The sequence below is a fragment of the Sapajus apella genome, unplaced genomic scaffold, assembly GCF_009761245.1.
Source record: "Sapajus apella isolate SASKATOON/1434 unplaced genomic scaffold, GSC_monkey_1.0 scaffold62, whole genome shotgun sequence".
Taxonomy (NCBI): domain Eukaryota; kingdom Metazoa; phylum Chordata; class Mammalia; order Primates; family Cebidae; genus Sapajus; species Sapajus apella.
Genome location: NW_022437002.1, coordinates 1392930 through 1414280, shown reverse-complemented (window position 1 = coordinate 1414280; position 21351 = coordinate 1392930). Strand labels below are relative to the sequence as shown.

General features: G+C 50.6%; 1 protein-coding gene across 1 annotated transcript in view; it reads right to left on the bottom strand.

The window, feature by feature from the left end:
• The window catches only part of PTPRU (protein tyrosine phosphatase receptor type U), a 91712-nt gene that overhangs the window by 27348 nt on the left and 43013 nt on the right, over positions 1-21351 (bottom strand). Inside the window, exons 8-15 of the mRNA XM_032247581.1 lie at positions 18681-18896; positions 18144-18345; positions 17657-17759; positions 14860-15133; positions 13856-13892; positions 12949-13087; positions 7974-8003; positions 4861-5018 (exon numbers count right to left, since the gene is read on the bottom strand). Coding sequence (XP_032103472.1) covers positions 4861-5018; positions 7974-8003; positions 12949-13087; positions 13856-13892; positions 14860-15133; positions 17657-17759; positions 18144-18345; positions 18681-18896 — 1159 coding nt within the window. The remainder of the gene's footprint in view (positions 1-4860; positions 5019-7973; positions 8004-12948; positions 13088-13855; positions 13893-14859; positions 15134-17656; positions 17760-18143; positions 18346-18680; positions 18897-21351) is intronic.

Genomic DNA, 21351 nt, shown 5'->3' with positions numbered 1-21351 from the left:
GCTGAGGTGGACAGATCACCTGAGGTCAGGAGTTTGAGACCAGTCTGACCAACATGGAGAAACCCTGTCTCTACTAAAAATAAAAAATTAGCCTGGCATGGTGGCACATGCCTGTAATCCCAGCTACTCGGGAGGCTGAGGCAGGAGAATCGCTTGAACCAGGGAGGCGGAGGGTTGCAGTGAGCCAGGGTTGCACCACTGCACTCCAGCCTGGGTGACAAAGTGAGGCTCCGTCTCGAAAAAAAAAAAAAAAACAGCTACTAAGCAGGGTAAAATGGTATAAAATGGTGAAAATTTAATGAGAGACTACAAAGAGAATATGATTAATAAGTGCATAACCCTAAGTTTAAAAACATAAATAAAATGGCCAAATACCTAGACAAATATAATTTATCAAAAATGGGACTTTCTATTTTTAAAAAAATAGAAAGCCTGAATAGTTGTTTAGTCCTTTAAATATATTGAATTAGAAGTTTAAAATTTGGCCAGACACAGTGACTCACACCTGTAATCCCAGCACTTTGAGAAGCCAAGACAGGTAAATTGCTTGGGCCCAGGGGGTTGAGACCAACCTGGACAACATGACAAAACCCTGTCTCTACAAAAAATTAAAAAAAAGAAAAATAGTGAAGCATGACAGTGGGCGCCTGTAGTCCCAGCTATTCAGGAGGCTGAAGTGGGAGGATCACTTGAGTCCAGGAGGTTGAGGTTGCAGTGAACCATGATCGCACCAGGCATTCCAGCCTGGGCAACAGAGTGAGACCCTATCTCAAAAAGGAAAAAAAAAAGAAAAAAAAGAAGAAAGAAAGAAAAGAAACATCATCATCATCAGGATCAAGTTGAATTTATGTCAGGAATTTAAGGTAATTTTTTTTTAATCTAAAAATGTCACTCATTTCATTAGCAGACAAAAGGGGAAAAAATAATTATCACAATAATTAAAGAAAAACATATTTGGTAAACTTAATGCTGGCTTAAAATAAAATTTCTCAGCAAACTAAAACCTAAAGGGAACTTGGTTAGCCTGATGACAACATTTCTACCAAAAACCCAAAGCAATCTTTATTCTGTGTTTAAATGTTAGAAATATTCCTTTTAAAGTCAAAAAAAGAAGACAAAGATTCCAGCTACAACCACTCTGCTCAGCGCAGTACTGGAGGTCCCAGCCAGTACTGTGCCAAAACACACAGGGAAAAAGAATAAGAAACGCAAAAAAAAAAAACAACTGTTTCTTCTGCAAAGGATATTCGCAGATCCTTTAACTGCTCAGAAAGTCTGAAACATTCTATAGACAAATGAGAATAAGAAAGCGTATCAAGAATATAAATATAAGGCCAGGCACGGTGGCTCACGCCTGTAATCCCAGCACTCTGGGTGGATAACTTAAGGTCAGGGGTGCAAGACTAGCCTGATCAACATGGTGAAACCCCATCTCTACTAAAAAAAATACAAAAATTAGCTGGGCATAGTGGTGCACACCTGTAATCCCAGCTCCTCAGGAGGCTGAGGCAGGAGAATCGCTTGAACCTGGGAGGAAGAGGTTGGCGTGAGCCATGAATGCGCCACTGTACTCTAGCCTGGGCGACAGAGCAAGACTCTGTCTCAAAAAAAAAAAAAAAAAAAAAAAAGTATGAATATAAAATCAATATACAATCAAAAATAAACTGCATCTCTCTAAATAGAGTAATATTTGAAAAGTGTATTATTTATAATAGAAGTCAAAAATAAGGGACCTAGGGCCATATATCTAAAAAAAAAAAAAATACAAGATTTTATAGAGAAAATTATGGAAAGACTTTCGAGACCTAAATAAATGGGGTAATATACATCACTTTCATGGGTAGAAAGACAATTTCATAAGATGTCTGTTCTTCCCAAATTGATCTATAAATTCAACACAAATCTGTCCAAAAAAGTTTTTCAAGAAACTTAAAGAGATGACTCTAATATTTATAAGAAAGAGAATTAGCCGGGTGTGATGGCTCATGCCTGTAATCCTAACACTTTGGGAGGCTGAGGCAGGCAGATCACTGGAGTCCAGGAGTTTGAGAGCACCCTGGAGCAGCATAGAGGAACACTGTCTCTACCAAAAAATAATAAAAATAATACAAAGATTAGCCAAGCATGGTGGTACACCCCTGTGGTCCCCACTCCTTGGGAGGCTGAGGTGGGAGGATTGCTTGGGCCCAGAAAGCGAAGGTTGCAGTGAGCCCAGATTGTGCCCTGCACTCCAGCCTGGGTGACAGAGCTAAGCCCCATCTCATTAAGAAAGAGAGAAAGAGGCCGGGCATGGTGGCTCACACCTGTAATCCTAGCACTTTGGGAGGCCGAGGTGAGTGGATCACCTGAGGTCAGGAGTTCAAAACCAGCCTGGCCATCATGGTGAAACCCCATCTTTAAAAAAAAAAAAAAAACTTTAAAAAAAAAAAGAAAGAAAGAAAGAGAAAGAGAGTCCTTGTCCTATCGGACATTCTTGCTGAGGAAAAAAAAAAAAAGAGAGAGAGAGAATGAAAACAAAAATAGCCAAGACATCCTTGATGACGCACAAAGTTGGGAGAGCTTCCTGTTTCAAATAGCAAGACCTAGATAGTATCAATAATTAGATTGCGTGATACTAGCATGGAAATCAACCAAACTGACCAATGAAAGAAACAGGGAACTAAAAAATGATCCACATATCTGTAGAAATGTGATGTATGAGTGTGCCACTACAAATCAGCAGGGAAAGCGTGAACTGTAATAAATGATCCTGGGACAGTGCCTTATCGCCATGGAAAAAATAAAACCCTTAATTTATACCACCACACACAAAAATCAATTCCAGATGGATAAAGATTTAAATATAAAATGTAAAATGTTGTAAGTTCTAGAAAAAAAAAGCAAAAAAAATACTTTATGACTTTGGATAGGGAAAAATTCTTTTAAAAAACACAAAAGTAGAAATCACAAAGAAAGACTGATGAATTTAAGTACATGAAAATAAAAATCTGTTCACCCAAAGACGCTATAAATAATCTAGGAAGATAAGCCACAAATTGAGAGAAGATATTTGCAATTCATAAGTGACAAATGATTATTATCCTAAATATATAAAAAACTCCTAAAAACCACTAAGAAAGCAGCAGAAAACCCAATAGAAAATTAGGTGAACGACATGAACAGGCATTTCACGGAAAAAGAGACCTGAATGGCCAGTGATGACTTGAAAATATGTTCAATCTCATTAGTAATCAGTGAAATGCAAATTAAGACTATAGAGAATTACCATTTTATACAAACTAATGTGGCAGAAGTGAAGAAGGCTGGCAAATTTGATCTTGATGTAGAGCAACAGAAAAGTCTGACACACTGCTGCTAGGAAAGAAAACAGGCAGAGCCGCTTTGGAAAGCAACTTGGCACTCTTATTAAGCTGAAGATTCACGTACTCCATAATCCAGCGATTCTATTTCTAGAACCTTGTATGCAGGTGCATCTAGAGATCCACATCAGAATATTCGCAGCAGTCTCATTTGTGATAACAAGAAAACTGAAAACCAATCAAATGCCCATGGATGGCAGAATGGAGAAGTAAATTGTGATTTAGCCATACAATGGGAAACTGCACATCAGAGAAAGTAAATGAACTGCAGCAAAACATCCACATGGGTAAATTTTGGAAATATGATGTTGAGTTAAAAAGTATAGTGTGATTGCATTTCTATAAAGCCTGAAAATGAGCAAAACTATATAATGCATTATTTGGAGATACATGCACACATAGTAAAACTACTCCCTAAAAAGGTAAGAAAATTAAAATCACAAATTTCAAGGGAGGCTGGGCACAGTGGCTCATGCCAGTAATCCCAGCACTTTGGGAGGCAGAGAGAGGCAGATTACTTGAGGTCAGGAGTTCGAGACCAGCCTGGCCAACATGGTGAAACCTGTCTCTACTGAAAATACAAAAAAATAGCTGGGTGTGGTGGCAGGTGTCTGTAATCCCAGCCACTTGGGAGGTTGAGGTAAGAAAATCGTTTGAACCTGGGAGGTGGAGGTTACAGTGAGCTGTCTAAAAAAAAAAAAAAAAAAAAAAAAAAAAAAAAAAAAAATTCAAGAGAATATTTACAGCTAAGAAAGAGGTAGGGGACATAGCTAGGGAAGTGTACCAAGATAATGTTCTAATTAACCAATGAGGTTCATTGGTGTTTGTTGTATTGTTATAATTTTATGACTTTCAGAAACATTACATATTCTCTTCTGTACGAATCAACACTAAACAGAAAAGATGCAGAATGAAGCCAGTTATGACACAAACCTAGTATCTGATGGCTGACTCACCATATTCTGCGAATGCAAGCACAGCCCTGAGTGATTTTGCACACATTATCTCATTTAGTCTTCACATCCGCCCTACCAGCAGAGGCAATCTTCATTCCCATTTTATACACGAGGAAACAGATATCCAGAGGGCTTAAGCGACTTGCCCCGGGTCACACAGCTAAGAAAGGGAGAGGCAAGCCCAGGTCTGACTCTATCTCCATCTCTCTCAGCCACTGTATCCCCACCTCTCACATAACAGGTGCTCAACAAGGGGTGAGGCCACTCTGATCCCTGTTCCTGCAGCAGCGCCTCCTCTTTGACAGTTGTCACAACGGACCTCGCACTCCTCTTATGCTAGCAGAATTCCTTACAAGCTCCTCCAGGACACAGTGCAAAAACCCCACCTGTGCTGTCTCTGTATCCAGCAGGTATCCAGCAGGAGGATAATAGATGCTTTACTTTGGGTTGGAGGTGTTATAGAACTCATCTGATATGGGGATCCTACTGTCTCAGGTCGGGAGCCCCAGAGCCATGAGGAAGGGGTAGGAGGGCCGGGCACTCACCCCGGGAGCTGTAGCCATGGGTGTCCATGAAGGACAGTCCCAGCCGCTCATCCTCCTGCAGCGTGCTCTGGTCTGTGAAGCTGCGGTCCACGGCACTCATCATGTGCGTCTTCTCCTGGCGGTAGTTGACGGTGGCCTTGGTCATGTTCACCGGCTTCCTAGAGGGGGCGTTGAGGGGAGACACAGGCACCGTGTGGGGCTAAACAGCACGCAGAGGTGGGAGGGGAGGCCCTGGAGTAAGGGGGCCTCAAGGTCAGGAGCCAGCAGCTGTCCTGGAAGCATCTCTGGATGCTGAGGGCTCTGCCTCCATCCTTCACTCCCCAGACCCAAAGAGCTGCTGCCTCCCCAAAAAGGGGTTGGCAGAGCCCAACCCGGGGACCTTTGCTAAGGGAAAGGGGTGGAGCAGCAGTGGCCTGAGGCTGGGATCCACTCCTAAGTTTCACCAGCCCCCTGGGCTTAGGAAATGGGAAAGAAAGTCACTCCAGGGCTAATTTGGTGTCACAGCAGACAGCTCCCCTCGCCCGAACTGCACCTCAAATTAGTTATATGGCTGGCCCAGCTCCAGGCCAGGCATGTCCCCACTCTCTCTCTTCTCCCTGTGTTAAACAGAAACCGCTCTCCCGACTCCTCTTTCTCCTGCAGGAAGGAGGGACTACACCCCTCCTTCCCTGCAGAGGGTCTGGCTCATGCTGAGCCAGGGTTCGGGGGCTTCCCCCATACACAGAATGAACTCCACTCTTGGCTTCTCCCTACTCCCAGAAGCCCCTAGGATGGTCCCAGCATGGACCACCACAGACTTATAAAGAGACCCACAGAAGGTCCACATCCCCACCACTCCCCAGCAGTCCATCCTGCTGCTCAGAGCAGCAGGGAAGAGGGCGAGAGTCCTCCTCTCCCTCCAGGCCCAGCTTCATGGATAAGGATGGCAGTTTGTGACTTCAAAGGAACTTGGAGGAAAATGGGAGGAAGAAAAGGAGGAGGCAGGGGACAGCTCCATGATCAAGGGGTAAAGAGAGAAAAAAAAACAGGCAAAGAGGAAATGACTTGAGACCCCCATTGAAGCTGGAAGAGATAGGTCCAATCATAGGGAAAGCTCAAGAGGAGAGAGCTATTCACCTGCTTGGCCCTACAGCATGCAGGATGCAGGGTAGACCTGAGAAAGGACTTCCAGGTTACATGGGCTCAGGGACACCAACCATCCATGGAGACAGGGAGGCCAATGAAAGGATCTTCCCAGATAGGCAAACCCCAGCCAGCCTGTCCTGGGGCAAGGGAAGGACAGGATGACCTCTGGATGCCCCTCCTGCCAGGACCAGGATGTCCTTCCCGTGCTAAGAAGACTGCTGTGTGTCCCCACCGGGACCACTGCTGTCGGGCACTGAGGAGGACACGGCCTTTCCAGCCTGGATGGGAGACAGCTCAGCAGGCCCAGGCCTCCTACCTCTAGCCCCTGCCAGGCTCTGGGCATCCCCCTGACTATGGCCCAGGGTGGAGCCAAAGCCCCCTTTGGGGGCAGGTGAGGAGCAGCCTCTGTGGCTGTGACCATGACCACCTTGAGTGGGGAAGGGATTAGGGGCAGACAGAGAAGGAGGAGAAGAGAAAAGAAAGAGACAGTAACAAGGGGAGGCCGTGTGTGGTGGCTCACACCTGAAACCCCAACACTTTGGGAGGCAGAGGCAGGCGGATTACCTGAGCTCAGGAGTTCAAGACCACCCTGGGCAACATGGTGAAACCTCGTCTCTATTAAAAAAAAAAAAAAAAAAAAACAAGGAGAAAGAGAGATGGGGGAGGGGACAGAGAGAGAGGGAGGGACAGGCCAGACCAGCAAGCCACAGGAAAGACAGACAGGGCCACAGACAGAGGACAGCCGGCCAGCGTGGCTGCACAAGGAGCCCAGAGAGGCCCTGTCAGTGAGCGGATGCTGGCCTAGAGGCGGTCTCCGGTCGTGCCACAGCTCTGTTCCCAGCCTTGGAGAAACAAACCAACCGGATCCACAGACGCCGGAACCCGGGAGGGACACTAACGCCGCTGGCATCCAGCTGAGCTCAGTGCGAGATTCAGCAGATGGAATTTAATACAGACACTTTGGAAAGTTCTGCATCTGGCTTTGAAAACTAACTGCACAAGCAGTGGGGAGGGAGAGCGGCCTGTCCGCAGCCCCTGCAGGAGCCGAGTCCGGGGCTCAGCGGAGTCGCTGGGTGTTGAGTTGCTGGAAAAGCTCATGTCGGGAAAGAGTAAGGTAAGGAGCCACCCAAGGAGGAGGAGGTGAGAGACCCGCTGTCCTCGGGGCTGGCCCAGCACCATCTGGGCCTGCTCTTCAAGGGAGGGAAAAGCAGCACAGGTGCAGGAGGAATGTTCTGGAAGGTTTACAGAGGAGAAGACGGAGACAGAAGACAGAGTAGGCTGCAGAGTCAGCAGGGCCCTGGGTTGTGTCCCAGCTCCGGCACATTCTGTGACCTCCCACAAGTCCCTTGGCCTCTCTGAGTCTCAGTTTCCTCATCAGTAACGTGGGAGTGATAATAGCTATTTCTCAGAGCTGCTGTGAGGACTCTGTGTCCAGAAGAGAGCCTAGGGCTTGGCCCAGAGGAGGCTCCCAGGAAGTGGTGGGTCTGCAGAGCTGGAGCTGCCCAGCTGGAGAAGGGACTTGTGGGGGCCCGAGTTGCCTCTGCTATGGAAGGAGCTTCCGGTGTCAGAAGAGGTAGGCCCCACCCACATGCACACAAGCACACACAGGCACATGGACATGGACTCCAGAGCGGGACCTGTGTCCTGAACGTGGATTTGGTCAGAGGTCAGGACATCCTTCTAGCCACCAGGAACAGTTCAAGGACGTAAGGGGCTGCTCTAGTGGTAGAGGGGACATTGAGGCTCACGGACTTGCCAGGGTGACTTAGCAAGGCCAGCTCTGAACCCATGCCTCTGAGGAGCAGAGCCAGCACTTACAACCACGACTTGAGGAGGAAGATGCAGAGGGGAGGGACAGAGCAGGGGAGGGAAAGTCAGAGGCTGAGGTGACCACAGAGAATGGGGTGGACACCAGGCCAGGCCGGTGCAGTGAGCCCGAGCCCAGCCAGAGAGGGTGGGGGCCTCCCAGGCCAGGTGGAGCTACTTACGGGTAGTAGGAGTAGGCATAGTGGTCTCTCCTGGCAGCATGCAAAGAGAGAACAGCACAGTCGTGTCCCAGGTCCATCCACCAAGGCCAGGCTGAGGCAATGCCCAGGCAGCAGGGCAGGCCTGGGTGCTTCCCGGGCTGGGGAGGGGCTGGCCAAGGACTGGACAGGTCAGAAAGACCTTCCTGGTCCCAAATGCTGGTCAGGCTGAGACATTAAGGACCAGGACCCAAGGCCCCTCTGGAACCTTCCCCAAGCCTACTGCAGAAGTGAGGAGGAGGTGCGGAAAAGGGCCTGGGGGCCACAGAGCTTTCACACACAGTCATACACATATGCACACTCACACAAACACACACATATAGGTACATGTTCACATACACTCATACACAGAGAAACACACATCAACACACACTCATGCACACTCACAAATGCAGACACACAGGTGAAAACACAGGCATACACGTGTATTCAAACACACTGACACACATTCACTTACACAGACATATATTCACAAACACACACTTACACACATTAGACATCCCCTGACACACACAGACTCATACTCTTGAGGGTAACTGAGCTTACCAGGGCTGTTTTTGTCCCTGAAGACAGCACCCCGCCCTCCCTCCCTGCAGGGCCCTCTGTCCCTAAGGGGTCAGCCCTTTGCCTGCACTTCCACCTGGGTAGGGACAGAGAGGGGATGGGGTGGAGAGAACTCCAGATGGATGCCCAGGATACACCTAGGGCCCGCCTTCACCCACCCTGCCCTGGGTGTGGGATCCACTAAAGTAGCCAGGTCATCCCCTATGGGAGCACCTGGGGTACAGCTTCAGTCAAGAGCCCCACTTTGCTGCAAAGCACCCACAGTGTAAAGCAGGTCAGATTCCCACTTGACAGTCAGCAAAGCTGAGTCAGGGAAGATAGGCTGCCTAGGCCTCTCTCTGGGTGTCAGTGGCAGAGTCCCGAGCAGACCCTAGGCTTCCAGACACCTGCCCCAAGACCCTAGCCCTGGAATCTCCTCTGTGCTCCCTTCCAAAGCCCCACCCAGGCTCTCCAGAGTTCTCCATTCACTCTCCCCCACATCACCCCATCAGCAGGGACCCCAGCGAATGGCCTTCCATTGGAAACCTGCAGATGAAGGGGCGGAGACAGAAGATGGACCAGCAAAGGCAGGAACTTGGCCCCAGGTCACAGAGCACATCTCCTCCATCCCAGGGAGAGTGAGGAGGGTCCAAGGCACTGGGGCTGTTGCAGAGGCCCCACAAGGGAGGACACAGCTGAAGAAATGGCATTCTTTTGGCTGGACGCGGTGGCTCATGCCTGTAATCACAGCACTTTGGGAGGCTGAGATGGGCAGATCACAAGGTCAGGAGATCGACACCATCCTGGCCAACACGGTGAAACCCCATCTACTAAAATATAAAAAATTAGCCAGGCATGGTGGTGTGCACCTGTAGTCCCAGCTGTTTGGGAGGCTGAGGCAGGGGGATCACTTGAACCCAGGAGGTGGGGATTGCAGTGAGCCGAGATTATGCCACTGCACTCCGGCCTGGTGACAGAGTGAGACTCTGTATGAAAAAAAAGAAATAAGAAATTATATTCTACTGGCCTCAGATGACACATTGTGCTTTCAAAAGCTTATTCCCGGACCACTCTCCCACAAGTGCCAGCTACATGAGGTCTCCCAAATTCTCTTTGCCCCCAACACCCGGCACCTTGCTCCTTTCACAATTTGTAATTATCTCATCTGTTTGTGTTTTTTCTAATTTCATGCCAGGCTCTCCGCTGGCTACAAAGAACAGGAGGACAGAATCCTTGTCTTTTTGTCTCCTCCTGGTTCTCCCAGGGCCCCACACACTGTAATCCCCCAAAAATATTTTGTTGAATGATCAATAAATTAGTAAAAATAAATAAAAGAACTTCACCTCCTTGCACTTCCACTTCCCTCTTTAAAAAGTGAGGTTAAGGCCGGGTGTGGTGGCTCACACCTGTAATCCCTGCACTTTGGAAGGCCAAGGCAAGTGGATCAACTGAGGTCAGGAGTTTGAGACCAGCCTGTCCAACATGATGAAACCCCAACTCTACTAAAAATACAAAAAATTAGCCAGGCGTGGTGGCGGGCACCTGTAATCCCAGGAACCGGAGACTGCAATGAGCCAAGATTGCACCACTGCACTCCAGCCTGGGCAATAAAAGCAAAACTCTGTCTCAAAAAATACGTACATACATACATACTTACATACATACATACATACATACATACACACACACACACACACACACACATAGTGAGGTTAATAATAATCCCCCACAGGGGCTGCTGTGAGGTCCCAGCACCGGGAAGTTTGCACCCAGCAGTGCCCACAATCCACTCCTCCCTGTCTCCCTCCATCTCAGAGTGGGGAGACCCGACTCCCCTTGACTAGACCATGGAGATACCCAGAAACAAGACAGGGCTTTCTCTGCCCTCATGAAGCTCTTAACCCAGCAGGCAAGACAAGCATTGAGCAAAACACTACAAGTAAGTAAATGACAATGTGCAGGGAGAAGAAAGTGCTGCCATGGAGAAAGGTAGGGTGTGGGGGCTTCTGGAAGCAGAGCTAGGGGATCTGACCTGGCCTGGGGTCACCAGCCTCCCTTCCAGGCCCTAGAATTCCCCTACGGCAGATGCATCCAGTCTGATCGTCCACAGAGGCAGGGCAAGACAGAGAATCTGAAATCTCCTCCCAACTGGCCTCTGTTTCCCATAATCCCCCTGGGATTCCCTCCTGCCTCCAATAAGGCTCCACGGGGGCGTGGCAACTGCCCTCCTCTTGTTGGTTATGTTGGCACCCCAAGTTGACGGGAACACCTCCATCCCTGCCAGAGCCTCTGTGTCCCATGATACCCACAATGCAGACCACAAGGGCCCTGGGGAGCACAGAGGGCCCTGAAGGCCAGGCTCAGATCCAGGGGGATGTAGCAGGTGCTACGCAGGGAGACTGATGGCTTTTAGGGGAAGTAAGGAGGTGCAGGGTGAGGGGGACAAGGGGTTCCTGGAGGCATCTGGGGTAGCCTGGGTTTATGGGGTAGCAAATATATAATGGAAGCTTTCCTAGTAAGGCCCTGACAACATTTCTGATCTATCCTGTCCTGGGCCCAGAGCTCTCTTTGCCGGGGTGGGTGACACCCCCCACTCTGCCTATCCTCTTTCCTTGAGCATAGATTTCTAGGACCTCAAATACCACCTGAAACTGAAATCTGCCTCCTCCTAATTATAGCCCTCTCCCGCCGCAGCCCTACTTAGAGTCACTCATCAAGCCAATGCTGGAGAGAAATCAGGGGCCTGCCACTTTGGAGGCACCTCCTGTGCACCAGACTCGGTGAGGCCTTCACACTTGTAGGCGAGCCTGAACTGAAGTCAGGCCTACCGCTCATCAGCCGAGCGGCCTGGGCTAGGTGCTTTCATTACAGTTTCTTCATCCAGAAAAAAAGGAAGTCAGTCAAGATCCAAGAAGGAAATGTTCTGTAACACATCCTGAGTGCCAGAACAGTGCCTGGCACACAGTAGGTGCCCAATAACTAATGTACTCATGGATGATGTGTGTGAAGCTCCTGGCACATAGCAATCCCTCATTAAATGATACCTAAAATAGTCTCTCTTAAAGCTGTGCAGGGACAATTAGGGGAAAAATCAGAGCATATCGCCCTGGCTGGGCCATCCCCCCACATCTCTTCCACTCCGCTGCACACTCCACCCCTAGACTCTCTCTCTTGCTGGTATCTGGCCTCAGGCAAGGTGGCCCCAGCCAGCTCTCTCTCTCTCATCTTCCTGGATCCTACTTATCTGCTCCCGGCAGCCCAGAAATACAGCCAACTCAACCACATGTGCCCAGCCTGGCAGCAGCAGGGGCTATAGAAGCCAGAGCCCAGGTGGGGAAGGGTGGAGCTGGCTCTGCCTCTGGCTCTCTGGGTGGCCTTGGGCAGGCCTGCGCCCCCTCTAAGCCTCCGCATCCCTATCACTTATTGAAGATGCTTAGACCACAGTGTCCCACGGCTGCCCGGTGGGGAGCATGGTGGGCAGAGCTGGCAAGCAGAAAGGTCTCAGAAGCCGCCACCCAGCCTCCAACCAGAACTGCTGCTCAGCCTTCATGTGCTCCATGTACCAGGCTCCCAGGGAAGGGTTTTCTGGTGTTTTGAAGGCAGATTCTATTTCTTTAAAAAGACTTGAAAACCATTACACTGGATGGCCTTGAACTACCCAGCAGCTCTTACGTTCTGGGGCTCTGAGCCTCTACAATTCTAAAGCCTAAGATTCCTAGAGTCCTGAATCCTACATGTCTGAAACTACAAGATCCTAGGTTCTGAATTCTACAATGTACTGGGATTTGTGCTGCCCTCTGCAAATCCACTAAGAAACATTTCATGCAAACATGTGACTGGAACTTTGAGAGCTGGGGGATGGTAGGAGCAGCAGGGGGATGAGTTTCTCAGTCACGGGCCCAGGAGGGCTCCTCAGGGATCCACAGTAACAGGGTCCAGGGAAAGCTGAGCCCAAAGTGGAGCCCAGGAATAACCTTGGACAAATCAAGGCCTTTGGTTTGAAGAGGTGTGAGAACCAGCCCCCTGCTCAGGGTCAACTGCACAATCCCATGAGCTGAAGGTCTGCAGGGGGTAGGGGTCCAAAGCCAGGTCACCTCCATGCCCTCCCTATTGAAACAGTCCCAGCAAGCACAGCTCCTTGGCACCAGGCACTGCGGGCCCCTCCCTGAACAGTAGCACTTGGCACCAGCCAGACCTGTACTCTGGGTACAGGTATATACTCTGGGGCAGCCCTCTGCCCAGCTCAGATCCATCGGCAGAGCAGATGCCCAAGCTGGCAGCCCTCCACACACCTGCAGGGCAGCTGCCCTACCAGCTCTAAGCCTCTACTCCTCTGTGCCACCAGGTCTCTAAGGGGTAGAAGCCACTGGTGGGACAGGGCACCGGCCTCACTCACCCTTTGCGGATGATGACAATGATGGCACCCAGGAGAAGGATGAGGACAGCAAGCCCCCCTGCACAGATGCCCAGGATAAGCCCCATCTCCTCCGATCTCTGGGATACCTCCAGGGGCTGCTTGCTTTCCTTGCAGGCAGCTGGGGAGAGAACAAAGCAGAGTAAGGGATCAGAGGGGAGACAGGGACCACTGAGCCCCTCCTGCAGGGGTCTGTGCCCAGGGAACAAACTGGGCTACACAAACACACATGCATAAACCGCCCCACATGCTCAACACGTGTCCTGCCTTTTGAGCAAATCTACCTCCTCACCATTCCTGATACTTTCTGCACTTATGAGTCACAGTCCTCATTGACATGGCTCCCTTATCAGGAATAGCTTCTCTCGCTCTCCACTTTCTAATATCCTCCCAAATCTCAGCGGATAGGGGAGAGCAGACACCTGGGCCTTCAGCTCCACCCTCTCACCCTCCTGGGAGGTAATAAGGATCAGCAATTGTGTACCTAGGGCACGGTTAGTGCATCTCAGGATGGGAAGCCAACCACATTCCCTGTCTGGAAGCAGGAACGATCCCTACAGCACAGAGCCCATGCTGACCCCACCTTCTCCCCCACCACAGGAAAGCTGGGCAGATACATAACCCAGAACCAGTACCCAGTACCCAAAAACCCAGGGCCCAACTATAATGGCTCCTCTCCACAGGCCTGCTCCAGGCCCCTGCTGTCAGCCTGGGAGGAGCCCTTGAGGTAGTGCACATGGAAACCCAGCAAAGAAGCCCCTCCTAGCCCCAGGCCTGCCCGACGGCCGTCCTCTACTCCCACAGCCCTAGGTCCTCTGGATCCACCACCCCAGCGCTGGGCAGGTGAGAAACCTGCTGCTGAAGGGCTGCAGGAACCCAGTGGACTTACCTTTCCTGGCAATACGGATGCAATTCAGCCGGGTCTCCTGGAGGCACAGATGGGGGTCTCAGCACTGCTGAAGCCCCGACCTCTCCCTCCCCAGGGTGGGAACCTCAGGCAGCGTTTCTTGAGCCTGTTCAGGGCTTTGTCTGGTGCTGATGGCATCTAAGGACACTCCACCCAAAGGAAGGCCTGGGAAGACCCTTGAGAGTGGGGGCTAGAGGGGAGGCACCTGCAGTGCCTTAGGAAAGGGGGATGAGATCGGAGGCAAGAGAGAAACAAACACCATGGGGAAATGGGCGGGGCCTCAAGCATCAGGGCGGGGCTTAGGGCCAGAGGACTAGCTAGGAAGGGGGAAACCAAGCAAGCAGAGGAGGGAGGATCCTGAAGGATAGGGCGGGGTTTCGGGGAGAAGGCGGGTCCTAGGCCTCAAAGCGGTAATGCAGGAACCTGATATGGGCTTCTCTGGGAAAAGAAGCATCTAAGACAGAAGGCAGAGCCTCAGGAAGAGGCAAACTAGACTGGGGACCTGGATACAAAGGAAGAGCCTAGGAAAGAAGGCTCAGGAAGCCAGTAGTGCTCTGTGACAATGAGCCTGGGGTCAGGAGGGGTGGCTATGGGAGGAGTAGGACTAGGGGGGAGGGGCTATGGGAGGAAGGACTATGGGAGGAGGGGCTGTAGGAGGACGAGCTATGGGAGGCGGGACTGTGGAAGGTGGGGCTGTGGGAGTGGCTCTATGGGAGGTAAGGCTATTGGAGGTGGGGCTATGGGAGGTGGGGCTACAGGAGGCAGGGCTATGGGAGGGGCTGTGGGGGCGGTGTTGTAGGGGCGGGCTATCGGAGGTGGGGCTGCGGAAAATAGGGCTATGGGGGTGCTATGGGAGGAGGAGCTTTAGGAGACGGGGCCATGGGAAGGGTGGGGCCTGGAGTCTGTGCTGGGTCTGCTGCAAGGTATCCCTTGCCTGCCATTCCACACCCCCAATCACCCCACCATGACCCTGGCGGGTCCCTCACCCCCTTCAGGTGGCTTGCTGCCTGGAAGTAGATGAGATAGGCCTTCCTAGGCTCAAGCGGTGGGTTCCAGAAGCCTCGGTAGGTCTGGTTGTCACCCACGGTAAAGGGCATGGCCTCAGGTAGACTGCTGGCCGCCAGTTCAGCCCCGAAGTAGTGCACCAGGCCTCGGGCCAGTGCCACTTCGAAGGTCAGTGGCACTGGGAAGCAATCCTGTCCACCTGGCTCCCGCCGCAGCCTCCGTGGCCGCTCCTCCTCCACAATCACCTGGTACACACTGGACAGGGAGGAGAGAGTACAGGGGATCACAGGCGGCCAGAGGACCGGGAGAGCCCACTGGCAGTTAAAGGCATGGGCTTTGTGGTCAAGCCCTCCTAGGGGCTTACTAGCTGGGCAAGTCCCTTACTAGCTGGGCAAGTCCCCTAACCTCTCTGGGCCTCGGTTTCCTCCTCCATAAAATAGAAGTGATTTCGAGGCTGTTCCAAGAGATAGATGGGAAGAACAGGCAAGTTAAGCAAGCAGCCAGCACATGCCAGCGGTTATTTCTGTTACTAACCCGGGCTAAGAGGATCGTGGGCCCTGCTCAACACAACCAAGCCATAAGGCCCCACCCTGCTTCCTCCATGAATCCTCCTGTGTGTGTGACACAAGACCTGGGAAACCAAAGCTACTGACAGTGCCCTTCTGAGACTCAGTAACTTATGGGATTAGCCAGATTAATTCAGAAAGAATTGACTGAGCTCAGATCATGAGCCCTGTGCTAGACACTAGGCATCTGGGCTTCCTAAAACTGACCTCTAGTGAGAGAGACAGTCACTTAGCAAACAAGGACACCTAGCACTATGTCTCTAGCACCCTCTCAACGCTGAGGCAGCCTCTCATCAGCAAATCAGAGCCCTGCTGTCTCAGGGTCCTGATTGCCCACTCTGCTTTGTGCTCCCTGTCCCAGCTGTGTTTCTGATTGTTTTATCTCTTTACCAAGTAGGTTTCTGCTATGAGCTCCTCCAAATGCTCTGCAGAACAAAGTGGAGAGTAAATGTGTGAATCCTGACAAATTTAAATATTTCCAGTTACAGTCTCAGTCACATCTTGGTGTGTGACATCCCATACTGACAGCCTCTGCTCGGGGAAGTAGAAATGCCTTTTCCTTGCTCACCAGATGTTTCCTTTGAGCATCCAAGTTGTGGGGAATCATCCCAGAGTGTTGGACACCAGCCCACTGCTTGTCACTAGCCCATTATAAACACCAGTCCCAGCCCCTCTCAGCCTCCAGTACCCCAGGCTGAGACCTCTCCCAGCCCCAAGTCCCACCAGGAGGTAATCATTAACATTAGCCATGAACAAAGTGCATCTTAATCTAGAACAATCCCCATTGTGCAGATAAAGAAATGGAGGTTCAGGAAGGTAAAGAGAGATGCCCAGGGTCACACAGCCATCCTGCAGCTCCCCTCCCACCATAACCCACCCCTTGCCCCCAACCAGCCTTGCAATTGTCATCCTGAGGGACCCTGACCAGACCTGCTCACAGGATTCCTCAAGAGGACAAGGAAGGAAGGGTTCCCAGCCCCTCCCAGACTCAGCAGCACAAGGGCCTTGCAGCGCCAGAAAAAGGCAAAGGCCCTGCAGACCCCATGACTTTTTCCTGGGTCTTCCCTGAGGGTCTAGGAATTGGCCCAGGACAGGATTTGCAATGGCAAATACAGGGAGGACAAAGCAGAAGAGGATAGGATACAGTGGGGGACGAGGAGGTAAGGGACGGCTATGGTCACCTGGGCAGCCCACTATCTTCCTGGGAAACTGACTAGGACCCTCACACCCCACACCTAAAGGCTGTCACCCTCTCCCAGTGCATGTAGCTTCGTGGAAGGAAGGGGTGGACTAGAAGGGCAGGGAGGCTCGATGACTTCTAGGAAAGGTACAGGCATAGCAGGCAGACCTGGGTTCCAATACCCAGCTCCACCACTTACTGGCCGTGTGGCCTTCGGGGCAAGTGATTTAGGCTCTCCGAGTCAGCTTCCTGATATAATACCCATTCCACAGGCTGCCATAAGGATAAATGGCTTCATGTAGATCAAGCCCCTAGCATGGGGTCTGGCTAACAGCACACGCACACACTTACACAAATACCCTCACACTCACACACATGCACACTTATGTCCCACACACACCTCTCACACATGCTCACACCACATGTCCCATGTCTTCTCACAAAGACACACCCAGGTTCACATACCATGTACACACACACACACACACACCCCCAGGTTCACATACCATGTACACACACACACACACAGTCGTATCTCCAGCACCGTCTCCCCAGCAGTGGCAGCCACCATGGCCCCAGCAGGCCCAGCTTCCTCTGGGGAGAGGAGGTGAAGAAGCCAGGCCCCTAGCCACTCCAGAGAGATGGCCTGTCTGGCTGGCTGCCGCAGCCTTCTAGAAAGCCCATCTCTGTGCTCCCAGGAAAAGGCTGGGGTGATATAAGGCCCCCAGAGTTTCACTTCTCCAAGGTGTCTGAGGAAAGGCCCCCTGGAGAGGCCTGGAAAGTCCCCTCTCCAGGCTGGACCTATCCAGGGTCCTTGTGACAGTAACCATCTGAGACCCAGGGCCTCAAAGAGGAGGGACTGCAGGCGTCTCACCTGCCCAGCATCACAGAACATCCTCCTCCAGATACTCCAAGCCCTGTGTGGGAGACTGAGGGAGGACGGGGCGAGCTGGCCTGGGCTGGGACTCTGGTCAGAAGAGGGGCCTCTTCCCTACGGCCCTGGCCTCCCACCCCTCCGTCCCACTTTCCCACCTGATGGGCGCACCGCGGCCCTGTGCCGGCCTCAGCAGCACGGTGATGGTGTTCTCAGACTCGCCCAGGGGCGACGGCATGTCGGCGTAATCAAAGCTGGGAGCTGAGGAAGGGGACAGGGTCATAAGCATGGAGCTTGGCCACTGGACCAGGAAGACCAGGCCTCCAGCCTCCGTGACCGCGGTCCTCAGATCTCCCCTACTTCAGCCTTAGCCTCCTTGTTCCTGCTGACATGACCTAAGCTACCCTGGACCCTGACCTCAGGCACCAGCCGCAACCTCAGCCTTCTGATTCCACTGACCGCAGTCTCCTGACTCCTGTGACTTCATCCTCCCTGAGCCCTGACTTTAACTCCTAAATGGCATATTTATCTCAGCAGGGGCCCTCTGCAACCACCCTCAGGATGCCCCCCCGCCCCCCCCGCCCATGGAACGCTGGGATTCTGGGCCACCTCTAAAAGGGCTGGGCCGGGTCAGGTGGGGCTCACCAGAGATGTTGGTGGTTATCTCAGTGAGTGCTGCCTGGCCGAAGCCTTTGCCCGTGCGGGCCCGCACAGAGAACAAGTAGGTGGTGCCTGGGTGCAGGTTGGAGAAGACGTGGTAGGTCTCGTTGCGGAGCTTGGAGATGGTACGCCGTGGGCCTGGCACATTCACTGCCGGGTCTGATGACTCGATGCTCTGGTAGCTGATCTGGGAGCAGGATTGGCAGGCAGGTGGGCACAGTATGGGCAGAGCACCCCTGACCAGAGCCTCCACCCACCGTGTTCCAGGCAAGTAAAGGATGAGGCTAAGCAAAGGAGACTATGGATGCCATCAAGCCAGGCTTCTAGTCATCTTTGCCTCTCCCTCCTGCCTTCAGGGTCCTGCTCTAGAATTCACAGGATGCAGACCCTGACCATAGTTGAAGGAACGATGACAATCACATCTGTCCTCCCCATGCACCTCCTACTGTAGCGGCAGAGAGAAAGAAGGTCACCTCTCACCTTCTACCAGGGTTCCCCCCTGTAATAGGGTCCCAAACCCACCTCATACTGAGTGATGAGACCATTGGGCTCCTGGGGCTCCTCCCACTTGAGGAAGATCATGTCCTCCAGTGGAGTAAAGGTCAGGGACTCAGCTGCAATCCCACCGGGCACTGCGAGTGAAAGGCGGCAGGGGACAGGAGAAAGTGGGCTTTGGTGCCAGACACCTGGGTTCAAATTCCAGCCTTGCCACTTCCCACCTGGTTCTAATGGACTACTTAGCCTCTCTGCACCTTACTTAACTCATCTGTGAAGTGGGGATGAAATAACCCCCCTCAAGCCAGGACAAATGGTATGATGTACATTTATGCTTGCCCCAAGGCAAGCATCAGCAAGTGTATATGGTTCACCCTATTACTAAGTACTCTAAAAGGATAGCTGGCATCTTCATTACCGTGTGGGCTGTATTTAGGAGAGAAATACGTTTGAAGGCTCTGATTTTGTTCCAGTTGGGTAGTTTTCAGAAAATATGCACATGTTCCAGAGAAATGAAAACAGCAATTGCATTGGGGTATTGGGATTATGGGTGGAGATATTTTCTTGTCTAAAAATTTCTAATTACATAAATGACATGTTCAATGTAGAAAATCAAAATGAGCTTAAAGAAAATTAATGGCATCTACAATTGTATCACCCAGAGATACTGTTAACATTTTCGCATTAACAATTTCAGGCATGGCTTTGTTTTGTTTTGCTTTTGTTTACATATATACTGTTAATGGCAGGCACAGGAATTTCATTTAGGAAGAGAATGGTCTTTGTTTGGGAAAGCACCTTGATAAACCACTATAGGGAAGCTGAAATCCTAACTCAGAGAAAAGCAGGAACTAAGAAAGGAGCTGAATTTTGCGTCTAGGCCAATGCTGTGCAGAACAGGAAACTGTGTACATGTGGCGGTAAGACAAAGCTATAAACCAAGAAGCTCGGGGGTATCTGGGATCTGTAGGAATCCAGGGGAAGGCTTTGGACCTGTGCTAACATTCGAGTGTAGCTCTTAAGAATGACAACTGGCCAGGCATGGTGGCTCATGCCTGTAATCCCAGCACTTTGGGAGGCCAAGGCAGGCGAAATCACAAGGTCAGGAGATCGAGACCATCTGGCCAACATGATAAAACCCTGTCTCTACGAAAAATACAAAAAAACTTAACTGGGTGTGGTGGCACATGCCTGTAATCCCAGCTACTCGGGAGGCTGAGGCATGAGAATCACTTGAACTGAGGAAGCCGAGGTTACAGTGAGCTGAGATGGTGCCACTGCACTCCAGCCTAGTGACAGAGCAAGACTCTGTCTCAAAAAGAAAAAAAAAAACTACAACTAGCCGGGCACAGTGGCTCACGCTTGTAATCCCAGAACTTTGAGAGGTCAAGAAAGGCAAATCACTTGAGGACAGGAGTTCGAGACCAGCCTGGCCAACGTGGTGAAACCCCGTCTCTACCAAAAATACAAAAACTAAGCTGGGCATAGTGGTGGGTGCCTGTAATCCCAACTACTTGGGAGGCTGAGGTGGGAGAATCGCTGGAACTGAGGAGGCAGAGGCTGCAGTGAGCTGAGATTATACCACTGCACTCCAGCCTGGGCAACAGAGCGAGACTCCAGCTCAAAAAAAAAAAAAAAAAGACGAATGACAACTGTGAAGCCAGATGGGCAGGTTAGAAAGCCAGCTCTGCTACCTCTCTACTGGCCACGTGACCTCATCTGTAAAATGGGAATAGAAATAGTAACCTACCACATAGGGTTGTCATGGGTATTAAAACCATTCAGAATGGTACTTGACATGTACTAAAGGCTTAATAAGTATTAGTTTGACATATGTAGAACACTGCATTCAACAGCAACAGAATACATGTTTTTTTCATGTACACATGGAACATTTACCAAAATTTAACCATATGTCAGGCCATAAAGTAAGGATCAAATTTCAAAAGATTAAATTCAGAGTATATACTCTGATCACAGTGGAATTAACCTAGAAATCAATAATAAAAAGATAATTAGAAAAGTCCCAATTGCTGGCCAGGCACAGTGGCTCCTGCCTATAATCCCAGCACTTCAGAAGGCCAAGGTGGGCTGATCACCTGAGGTCAGGAGTTCAAGACCAACCTGGCCAACATGGCAAAACTCTGTCTCACCAGGGTTTTGTATTTTGTAAAAATACAAAAATTAGCCAGGTTTGGCGGCAGGCATCTGTAATTCTAGCTACTCAGGAGGCTGAGGCACAAGAATCACTTGAACCCAGAAGGGGGAGTTTACAGTGAGCCAAGATCGTGCCACTGCACTCCAGCCTGGACAACAGAGCAAGACTCTGTCTCAAAAACAAAAGAAAAAATGCAGTCCATCTAAACCAATATAAGCACAAAAAATCTGACTATCCTAATATCTATTTTAAAAATTAAAATTTATTAATAACCTTGCCAGAAAGAAAATTCTATGCCCAAATGGCTTCACTGCTGAATTCCTTCAAACACTTAAGAAAAGAAATTAGACCAATCTAAACCAAAGTCTTCCAGAGAACAAATAGGAGCAATCATTACGTTGTTGTCATACAGCTGGTTTAATCCTAAACAAAAAAAATTCTCTCAGCAAATTTCAGTCTCAGACATGGCGTGTCCGTGGGAGGCACAAAGGGCCCTGGGTGAGGTTGAGACTCACTTTTTTTTTTTTTTTTTTTTTTTTT